This window comes from Ostrea edulis, chromosome 5 (genome assembly GCF_947568905.1).
Source record: "Ostrea edulis chromosome 5, xbOstEdul1.1, whole genome shotgun sequence".
NCBI classification, from domain to species: Eukaryota; Metazoa; Mollusca; class Bivalvia; order Ostreida; family Ostreidae; genus Ostrea; species Ostrea edulis.
Window position 1 is genome coordinate 16577545 of NC_079168.1, and position 11449 is coordinate 16588993.

General features: G+C 35.8%; 1 protein-coding gene across 1 annotated transcript in view; it reads left to right on the forward strand.

The window, feature by feature from the left end:
- LOC125651304 (uncharacterized) overlaps positions 1-6899 on the forward strand; it is a 43622-nt gene extending 36723 nt beyond the window's left edge. Inside the window, exons 38-52 of the mRNA XM_048879876.2 lie at positions 220-398; positions 1146-1289; positions 1421-1589; positions 1669-1798; positions 1896-2017; positions 2317-2456; positions 2595-2742; positions 2915-3118; positions 3227-3448; positions 3894-4679; positions 4787-5005; positions 5101-5196; positions 5318-5649; positions 5960-6164; positions 6331-6899. Of these exons, the coding sequence (XP_048735833.2) occupies positions 220-398; positions 1146-1289; positions 1421-1589; positions 1669-1798; positions 1896-2017; positions 2317-2456; positions 2595-2742; positions 2915-3118; positions 3227-3448; positions 3894-4679; positions 4787-5005; positions 5101-5196; positions 5318-5649; positions 5960-6164; positions 6331-6620 (3386 nt within the window). The 3' untranslated portion in view covers positions 6621-6899. The remainder of the gene's footprint in view (positions 1-219; positions 399-1145; positions 1290-1420; positions 1590-1668; positions 1799-1895; positions 2018-2316; positions 2457-2594; positions 2743-2914; positions 3119-3226; positions 3449-3893; positions 4680-4786; positions 5006-5100; positions 5197-5317; positions 5650-5959; positions 6165-6330) is intronic.
- The last annotated feature ends 4550 nt before the right edge of the window (positions 6900-11449 follow it).

Here is an 11449-nt window from a genome sequence, read left to right on the forward strand (position 1 = left end):
ATAACTGAAGAAAATACACATATATATCGCGCATGTATCCAATTTGTCTGAATGAGGACAAAAATTTATCCTTAAACATCAGATGTTTTGCTCTATTTATGTACTCTCAGTCTTTGTGTAATTGGTGCAATTTACTTTTCTATAGGAGAAATGAAAAAACAACCAATGGAAATTATTCTGCCGAAAATGAAAAATTAATGCTGGTTTTTCCACATTCAGGCATGTTTGCCATCAAAACAGACCATGCAGCAGTGCTTCATCGCCATATAGAGGGGTCAATGACTTGGTCCAAATATGCAGTTAATCTAGCTTGGTTGGGATTTGCAGACATTCATTCAGACGTTACGCACTACTTTATAAACATAGGATCGAAATATATGAGTGCTGATCTCAATGCTGTAAGACTTATCATACAATAGTATATGAATTGTAGTCAATGAATTTTTTTTTAAAGTTATTTCACATTTAATGAACTAGAATAGCTTGATTATCGTTTATGTCCCCGAACATTTAGTATATGAATTGTAGTCAATGAATTGTTTTAAAGTTATTTCACATTTAATGAACTGGAATAGCTTGATTATCGTTTATGTCCCCGAACATGTAGTGTCGGGAACAAATTGTGTGTTTTTTCTCAGTTTCTATTTTTTCTTTTCTTTTCTTATTATCATTCCTCTTCGTTAGTGCTAAATTTTATGAAAGTGCTTCAACATATCCAATTCAAACTTTTTGAGTTGATAGAGGGTCATAATGAGGGAGGGGTATAATCACTTTTCAAAATTTTCACAATGGCCCCCAATTCAAAATGGCTGCAAAACAACATAAAAAAATCAAAGTAGTCGAATTTCAACTAAATTAGTTTCTAGGGTGATTTGAGGATCCTGAGTCCCTTTCTAACTTGAATATTTTGACCTGTGTCCATTTTTTACATGAGGAGATGTTCAGGGACATTTGATTTGGCATCCTTTCACAGTTATAGCTTGTTGTTAAAATGTTCTCTTACCAAATACAATGATGAAACAACAACATAGAGTACTTTTGGCAACATGAAGCGTCAAAGTGTCATAAGATGACCTGTACTATATATTTAGAATTGCTTTTACATCTTGTCGTTGAGACAGATATTATAGGGAAATGCATTTTAGGAGCCTGGTATGCCACAGAGAGTTAATCACTCAGCAACTGGACAAGAGAGAGATGAAGGAAGAGTTCAAACTTACAGAATGAAGACTATCAAACTGGACGGGGAAATAAAGCATATGTTTGTCAGCATGTGGGCTGTCAATAAGGTGTTCTTTTCGTAGTCATTATTCAATACTCTCATCAAAACTGAAATAGAAAAATCATATTATGCTGCTTCTAGTGTTTGATTTATTGAACATTAAACACTTTTTAACTGTTATGATAAATTACATTTTAGGCTGGACTTTCTAGCGCAATAATTCACTCTCAATTCTTAAAAGTCCCTGGCGGTATTTTGTTCCTTGTCAGACGATGCAGTGCTATGACGTGCGAAGGCCACTGTGTTTGTGCTCCTCAAGATCAACTTTGTCATATCAACGGTTCTTCCTGCAATGACGTTTCAAGTAGTAAGTTTTTATTTCTAAATCTCTGATATGACGGATTTTTATCCTGCACAAATTTTATTTTTGACTTTCCAACACTTAGAAAACACAAACAACTTGCTGAGAGTTTTGGATGTGATGAATACGAACATTGACATTGGGTATACACCAAGTGATACACTGTTACGTGGAAAATGGGATATAGTTCACAGACAAGGGCATCCTCCACTATGGCACGTAGTAAATTAAGGAATGATTCATTGAAATAGAAGTTATTTTATATAAATTATACGTATTAATCCAAAATAATACATTCCATGTCAATCACAGGTATCAATGGAGTGTAGGCTTGTCGAACAATAATTTACCAACCGGAATATTCCACAAAGAGCTTGAACGTGTTTGGCATGATGCAGGACAAAATGATTTTATCATATTTTCAACCAAACCAGGTACACATTGTTATGAACGTCATCATTTAATTATTGCGTCGTTTGAACAGCAGAAAATGCCGGTGGAAAATAGTCGTTGTGTATGATTATCTAAGGTTGTTTGTTCGGAATGGAACACCTTCCAAAAAGTCCAAACGTCAAAGATAAGTTATTCTTAAAAATGCACTGTATTATACAACTTTCATGATAGCTTGAGCTGTGGATCTATTGGAAGAATGCGTATAATTAGACTAATATATGTGATACAAGCATATTAAATCCAGAAGATTTTTGACATATTCTTCGGGTTTTTGTTTCAGGGTTTAAATTGGAAGAAGACATAAATTATTCTGTTTTCGTGAAGGCATGGTACAGCGATAATACATATGCTATATTCAAATCAGACGGAGTTTTCATCGTAACAGAAAAACCTACGGTTACAAACATTCTTGGAAGTTCGGTAAATTTTTACCTGAAAGATGAAAATTCATGTCAAAGCATACATCACCTCAAATTTCTAGGAATTTCCTTCAGCAAAGTAAAATCAACTTCTCTGTTTACATGATAGTTGTATTTTGAATGTTTAATTTGTATGTAGGTAACTGAAAAGATGTTGAATAGCGCTCTGAAGGATCAAGACTTCCTTATGGAAGATGTGTCTTTCATGGTAGACTGGAAGAATAAGTTTATCGACGCAGAAGAGCGCATTAAGTCGTTCCATCTCTACATAAGTACATGCCCTGGAGGTGATTAAATATTACCCAACCTTATATGGATAGATGATGAATCGCAAATCTGTAGACAGATCAGAAAACTTTATAGAAAATATCTTCCGTACATGCAAGTAAAGTTCATTGATACTGATCCTGTATAAACTGTTTTACATTGTACTAGTATATTTGTTTGGATTAATTTCAGGACATGATATTTGGGATAGTAATCAAGATTTCAGTAATAAAGAGACTTCTTTCCTGGTTCGAAGAATCTCTTTAGCACCAGACGTACAGTATTTCAGCAATGTTATTGCTTATGGCTTCTCTGGTATTCACCATACGGAGTCATCTGATGGATTCAAAACGGATAACAGTAAGCCCTCCGTGGGTGTCATCTACGATGGAATCGGTATAAAACCACTAATATTACATGTATTCTTCAGTATTAATATTCAGTTATAAATGAATTGACTTTATCAAAAATAAGACAGGATCTGATAGATCATTTTAAACACAGGATTGCATGATTTGGAGTACCAAAATACGTCCGAAATTTTATCCGCAAGATGGCACGGATTTTCGGACACCGGATCTGGTATTGTGCAGTATTACTGGTGTATTGGAAAATCCCCAGTAGTAAACGAGGAACATTCCAAAACAGAGTGCAGTGTTCGAGAATGGCAAAATGTGGGAATGCATACGACTGTGTCAAAAAAAAATTCTATAAATGTAACTGATGGTTAGTAAGACATTCTCTCTCTCTCTCTCTCTCTCTCTCTCTCTCACCACTTATTGACTGATGTTGAGATCAACAGTAATTATTTGTATGTATATGACCTCCAGAGAGAAAAACTATTGTCCGATCCGAACCGGAGTACAATTAATCTGACCTAATGGAGCTCCTATAACTAATCCGAACCGAAGTACAACTAATCCGACCTAAAGAAGCTCCTATAACCAGTGCGCAAACTCATATGTCGTTGTTTATGACATCATGCTGTCACAATTATTTTGTCAATAAATCAAATGTCTCCGAGTTGTTGTTGGAACTGTAAAGCGAAGTCTTGTCACCGGTCAATAGTCCGAAAAATATTAACCAGTCAATAGTTTTTGTAAGGAGGGAAACATTTCACATGTACCAATATTAAATACATTTTAGTATTTCATTAAAAATTACCTTGCAGGGGAAGTTCTCTATAGCAAGGTGTATGCGGTTGACGACGTAAACTTCAAATCAGATATAGCTGTATCTGATGGAGTAACGGTCGACACGACCCCACCACAACCACAATATCTCTTCCATGTGGATGAAAACTTGGGAGAAAATCCTTCTTTTGAAGATTCGCCGAAAACGTTGCCAATAGAGAATGTCAATAGGACAAACATATGTTCCTTAGTACCAGACTTTCATCCAGAGAAGTGGAACTTAACGTCAGGAAGTTGCGCAGCAGTCGTATCCTCCGCTAGAAATTTGGCCAGAAATGGAAGATCGTTCTTATTTATAAGAGGATCAATTAAACAAATAATTGAAAATCTGATTGTTGGTGAACTATATCAAGTAAACTTTTATACTAGTCATCTACTTATATCTGCCTCCAGACTCTCAAACAAGGAAGGGTTTATCAACATCGGCCGAGCAAAACATGTCTTCATGCTGTATACTAAGGCTTACCGCCATGACGAACATGGAAAATCAGAAAACAGAGAACTAGTGTCATGGCACAGACATACATTTTATTTCATCGCTAACGGTGTGACTGCTACCTTGCAAATCGGAAGTGTTGATGAAAAGACCGGACTTTTTATGGATGACTTGTCACTTCAACGGGTGGAAAGAAACCATGTTAATAAAACGAGTGGTTTACATGTACTTGCTCACGTAGTGTATCTTCATGAATGGGGTTCGATACATGGCTCATGGAGCTTTATTGAAGACGTGAGTGCCATTACGGAGTATAAATGGGCCATTGGTAAGTGAATTCCCAAAATGAAACCACCTTTGTAAAGTAATTTCTTTCAAAAAATGACTGCTAAGAACCAAGTATTGATAAATGTAGATTGTATCGGTATTTTGCAGGTTATACAAAAGGTGGAACTCAAATACAAGGGTTTCAGAGCGTTGGACTAAACAATTTTGCATATAATGCTAATGTGACTCTTGTCCACAACACATTTGTACATGTCACAGCCGTAGCTTCCAATATCGCAGGTCTTCTAGGAATATCGTATTCAGAACCTGTCTTGGTCGACCTCACTCCACCGAATATTGTCAGCGTGTATGATGGCGATCTTTCAAGTAAGTGTGATAATGTAACAAGGGTGAAATGAGTTTCCATTCTTCATGCACCTAGCTTAAAACATTTTGTTCCATAATTTTACTTCCCGCTTCAGAGGAAGATCAAGAAGCGTGGACGGATAACGAAGTGTCCGTCAATTTTAAAGCTGTAGACGTGGAGTCGGGCATTGAATATTGTGAATGGGCGATAGGTAGGTTTTGTGCTGACTTTTGTAAGGATTAAATACCGAATACAATGTATATCAAATGTTTGGTACATAGGAACTTTCTTTTACTGACAACAAATTATATTCATACTCAAATCATCTCTAGGATATCAACCCCAAGGAATAGAACTACAAAGTTTTGAACGTTTATCAAGCGGGCAAACAAAGGGATACAGAGAATTCGATTACAGACTTTTGGAAAACAGGACAATATTTTCGTCAATTCGATGTCACAATAATGCAGGATTACCGAGTTCCAAATCTTCAAATGGGGTGAAAATATCCAATCATTCTCCTTCTATCAAGCACGCCAATGTCGATGTCATAGCTTTGTCAGAAACTGAGTATCCTGGCAAGGATCACTACCAGAGCATCAAAGACAACGTCAGAATTCACTGGAGCGGGTTTGAGGATTATGTTGGAATAGAGCAATACAGAGTAAGACTGGTCATTGCCATAGAATTGAATTTCATTACATGGTTATATAAGAAATGCTATACAGCGCAAGGTAATTTTCAAGATAATGAAGGTACATGTAGGCTTCATCCTTGCATATCTAATATTTGTGAACGAGTGACTCTGCTTGATCATCCGAACTTTTCTAGAATTTGCAAGTATAGATGTGATAAAATGTAAATCATTATATGTCCTCGATTCCGTTTTTCCCAACTATCAGCTGCTTCCACCGAATATTTTTCAACCTACATTTTAATACATTATATATTCAACCAAAATTTTTTTTTCGCAGATTCTCTTTCATGGTAATGAAAATAAATTCGAGGAGAAAATGTCTTTTCCTATCGGACAAGATATTTTGAGTGCCAGCATCACACGGATGAATATGGGAGAAGGTTTGAAAAATATAACAGTTCAAGCTATTGGGAAACTCCTTATTTCCAGCGATACTGTTCCCTATAACGTCACAGTATCATACATCAAACCACAGAAAAATCGTAAGTTTGGAGATCGGAGATTTTGTTGTATTTTCACTGTTATTGAATATATACGAGTAGAGTGATTTAAACGAATTGAACACTGAATCCATTTAACTGTATTTTATGTTTCCTCTCAATCTTGAAGCCATATAACTGTATTTTACGTTTCTTCTCAATCTTGAAGCCAATGGAAGACTCTCTGTAAACTGGCATGAGGAAAAGAAAGAGTTCACTGTTTTATGGGACGATATTTTCTCCTCTCCTCATTCGCTGTATTACGAGGTGTCGGCGGGCACGGTGGAAGGTGGTAGCGACATACTGCAGTGGCAGGAGACCACCTCTTCCAGAATTACGTTCGGTCTTCCTCCTTCTATCACCAGCTGGTCAGGTCTCCACGCCCACATCTTTGTGAGGGCGGTCAGTGTGGGAGGAGTTTATGAAGACATCAAAGGATACATACAACTTCCAAAATGATTGCACGTTTGATCGTTTTCATATACTTTGTTGATTTGCCACGTTTTATGTAAATGTAGGTAATAGTTGATTTGGTAAAAATAATTTTTAACGATTTTTAGAAATACACTGAAATAATCAGAAAATTATAATTTAATTTCTTTATGTAGTTGTGATTAAATGCTGTGGGTTTTTTTTATTTATATAGTGTAGTGCCATATTTGAGAACACTTTATCAAATAATAATTCCGTCCATTTTTCTTTTTCATAGTGCTATTAAATAAAAAGTGTTTAATCATGTATTGCTTTTTGTGGTAACTTAATTACATGGAGATGGGAAAGATGCAGATCAAAATGCAGTTGAACGTGATGATTTCAGAATGCTTTTTGTGGACTTTCAGCGAAAACCTAAGGTTTTCTATTTCAATCTTGAAATGTCAATTCACTGCAAGATTTAGAGAGATATCCTGATCAAGCTTATTGTCCTCTATTCCTTGCATTGTATAGCCATCTCTGCAACCCATCCCATGAAAAGTGGTTCTTAGTTTTACACATCAATGTATAGCAAGAATCTTCTTAACTTTATCGTCAATATATAAAATTGCGCTATGGAGACTGAAATTCTAATTGATCAGAACTTAATCGCATAAACGTTATGCAAGTTCAATTCACAATCCATGTCTAGAAAATGTTATGTATGTTTTAGAGCCAATTGTAAATAACACACCAGAGGTGAGATCAGGTGCCTAGGGGGCATAAGCATCCCCTGTTGACCAGTCACACCCACCATGAGTCCTATATATTGATCAGGTTCATGGATTGATTTAATATAGTTTTACGTCCCTTTCGACAATATTTCACTCATATGGAGACGTCACCACTGCCGGTGAAGGGCTGCAAAATTTAGGCCTATGCTCAGCGCTTATGGCCTTTGAGCAGGGAGGGATCTTAATCGTTCCACACCTGCTGTGACACAGGACCTTGGTTTTTGCTGTCTCATCTGAAGAACCGCCCCATTTAGTCACCTTCTACGACAAGCAAGGGGTACTGAGGACCTATTCTAACCCAGATTCTCACGGGAGTCAGGTTAATGGAGGAATGCGTTGTCGGAATTGGTATGTAAAGAACAACCAAACAATTGGCATGAAACACAACTGTTAAAACCTCTATAACATCAATGTATGTGCCAGCAGCCTTCTCGATTTAAAAATTAATCATATGCAAAACATGGTCTCACATATCAAATAAGCACCATATGCGATATGCAGAAGCTTGTTCTGCATATGATCAGTTTTTAAATCGAGGCAGGGTACTGACATACAAGTTGACGTTATTGGAGTTTCAACAGCCTCGTTTAAAGTAAGTATTTCACACAAATTCTATGATTATTACAACGATCTAGTTTGCCAATACAATCTGTCATTTGGTGAAACAGTTTCAACAGTCTTGTTTAAATTCAGAAATTTGCAATTCTATGGTCGTTAGAATGATCCAATTTGCAAATACAATGTGTCATTAGGTTGAATGCTGTCTGACATGTTTCATACCAATTGGTAGGCCGTTCTTTATACACTGATTTTTACTATGGATTACTGCGTTTACCTGATAAAGATATAGGACTCGCTGTCGATGTGAACGGTTGACAGGGAATGCTTACTCCTCCTAGGCACCTGTTCCCACCTCTGGTATATCCAGGGCTCCATGTTGACTCAACTCTTCATTTTGTATTCCTTACAGGAGATATAAGATTGATCATTTTTCGTTATCTTCTTTTCTTACATTTGTTAATAGAATATTGCTACATAAATATGGGTAGATTCAAGTTCATAATTTGGTTTAAAGCTTCTTTGATGCTGATTTGCGGGGTGAAAGAGAGGGATTGAAGGGTAGGGGTTAAATGTACATAGCTTTAAGGTCCATTGATCTGTCGTCTCACACATTTATACTGATGAGAATCAAAGTTGCATATCTTTTAAATGTTTACTTCATTTTGTGATTTCAACAACATTAAGTTCAATAACAAAGCATATGACCCCATATTGTTATGAGAGAATCATAAAATGATTGCTTAAATCCTGCTCAACCTTCATAATCCGTCTAACAAGAGGCCCATGAGCCACATTGCTCACCTGAGTCACCTTGACCCATATTTTAAGATTTTTCCTGTATTTCACAAGTAAAACTTTGATCCCCTATTGTGGCTCCATCCTACCCCCAGGGGCCAGGATTTTAACAAACTTGAATCTACAATATGTCAGGAAGCTGTCATGTTTTGTTCTTTCCTGACCCAGTGGTTCTTGAGCAGAAGATTTTCAAATGTTTTACCTATATATTCACATATGAAACTTTGATCCCCTATTGTGGCCCCAACCTAACCCCAGGGGTCATGGTTTTAACAAACTTGAATCTGTTTCATGTAAATTTCAGCTCTTCTGGCCCAGTGAGAAGATTTTTAAATGACCACACCCTATTTTTGCATTTTTGTGATTATTTCCCCTTTGTAGGGGACATGGCCCTTCATTTGAACAAACTTGAAAGCCCTTCACCCAAGCATGTTTTTTTTTTGGCCAAGTTTGGTTGAAATTAGCCCAGTGGTTTTGGAGAAGAAGTCGAAAATTAAAAATTTTTAAAGATGGATAGACAGACAAACAACAGGCGATCAGAATAGCTTGCTTGATCTTTCAGCTCATATGTGAGCTAAATATGTTACAATATTCCAATAAATGGCACCATGATGTTCACATTAGATTCCTTCATAAATAATCTCATAAAACAAACTTGAATAACAAGGAAATTGATTTTTAAAATCAGCAACCACAACGTGCATATCATATGAAAAAGTCAAACTAACAAAATGTATCACAGTCACAACTATTGATTGACAGTTTGCATCATGGTTATGTTTTGCAAATATAGACAACATTAAGGAACAGAAAATGAAAAACAGTATCGTACAAAGAATATTCCACATTTTTTTTTTCTTAATGACTGATTGCTAAGTGTAACAAAATGTATAGTCTACAAAACTCTTTACATTGTATGACATCAGAAACAAACTACATTGTTGTTTAAAAGATAAAAATAAAAACATCTCAAATCTCCATACGTAACAGGTTAAAATATATATTGAAATTCTTTAACCTGATTACATCGATACTACATTTTGTAGTTATGGGGGGGGGGGGGGGGGGGGGGGGGGCAGGAATCTATTTTCTAAAGCTTTCAGTATCTGTTTGTATCCATCAGAAACCTATTGTATGAATTGCCAGCATTCAAGCTCTGTGCAATCTAAAGAAAAACTAAACAGGAGAGATAAACAGGATCTATCATTATTTTGATGAAATGACTCCATATTTAATAGAAAGTAAAAGTTAATCACACCAGTTACATTTAGTTAAGACTACAACTACAGATATTTTCTATAAGACTGTGTTGAAATACTGTGATTTGGTGCCATGATGTACTAATAATGACAAACAAAATGTGGTGTGTAGTGTCATACAAAGCAACTCTTGTTTTATTTTATCTCTGTGTTTTAAAATTTTGATTCTTAGAAAATCCTGGGTTTTTTTTCTTTACAATACTCAACAAATGTAACTGGAAGAGAGAAAATGTAATGAACTGACTTGGATTCAACCAGGCAACCTGAATTTTCTTGTCAAGTGTTCTACTACCTGAGCTATCTGGTTATCGACAATCGAATCTTATGGATTGCCAAATGCATGTATATGTAATAAGAAATTCAATTAGAAGAATTATTATATATTAATACTTAAAAGATATATAAAAAAAAACAAGATGTGTTTGTGAAACACAAATGCCCCTGATAATGGCCAATTCCAAAGATGGCCAAAGTCACAAGGGCAAATATCTTGGTACCAGTAAAAAGATCTTGTCAAAAGAAATGCTCATGTATAATATGAAAGCTCTAATATTTACCATTTAGAAGTTATGACCAATGTAAAAAAAATTAAAAGTAAGTTAAATGTCAAGGTCAAAAGGTTTAATACCAACGGAAAGGTCTTGTCACAAAGAATAGTCATGTGAAATATCGAAGCTCTATCACTTATTGTTCAAAAGTTATTAGCAAGGTTAAAGTTATCAAAAGTAGGTCAAACTCCAAGGTCAAGGTCACGGGGTCATAAATGTTGGTACTCACGGAAAGGTCTTGTCACAAGGAATACTCATGTGAAATATCAAAGCTCTATCACTTGCTGTTCAAAAGTTATTAGCAAGGTTAAAGTTTTCAAAAGTAGGTCATACTCCAAGGTCAAGGTCACATGGTCAAACATATTGGTACCAACAGAAAGGTCTTGTCACATGGAACACTCATGTGAAATATCAAAGCTCTATCATTTACTGTTCAAAAGTTATTAGCAAGGTTAAAGTTTTCAAAAGTAGGTCATACTCCAAGGTCAAGGTCATATGGTCAAACATATTGGTACCCACGGAAAGGTCTTGTCACATGGAACACTCATGTGAAATATCAAAGCTCTATCACTTACTGTTCAAAAGTTATTAGAAGGTTAAAGTTTTCAAAAAGTAGGTCAAACCCCAAGGTCAAGGTCACGGGGTCAAAAATGTTGGTACCCACGGAAAGGTCTTGTCACAAGGAATACTATCATTTACTGTTCAAAAGTTATTAGCAAGGTTTAAGCTTCAGACAGAATGACAGAATTACAGAATGACAAACAGGACAAAAACAATATGCCCCCCAATCTTCACAGTAATTTCAATGTGTATTACTACATGTAATATGTGTATTGAACTGGGTGTAGGTATGTACATGTATGGTAATACATGTACATGCAGTATGATTTGTTCACAAATTACTTGCTGACACGCAAAAT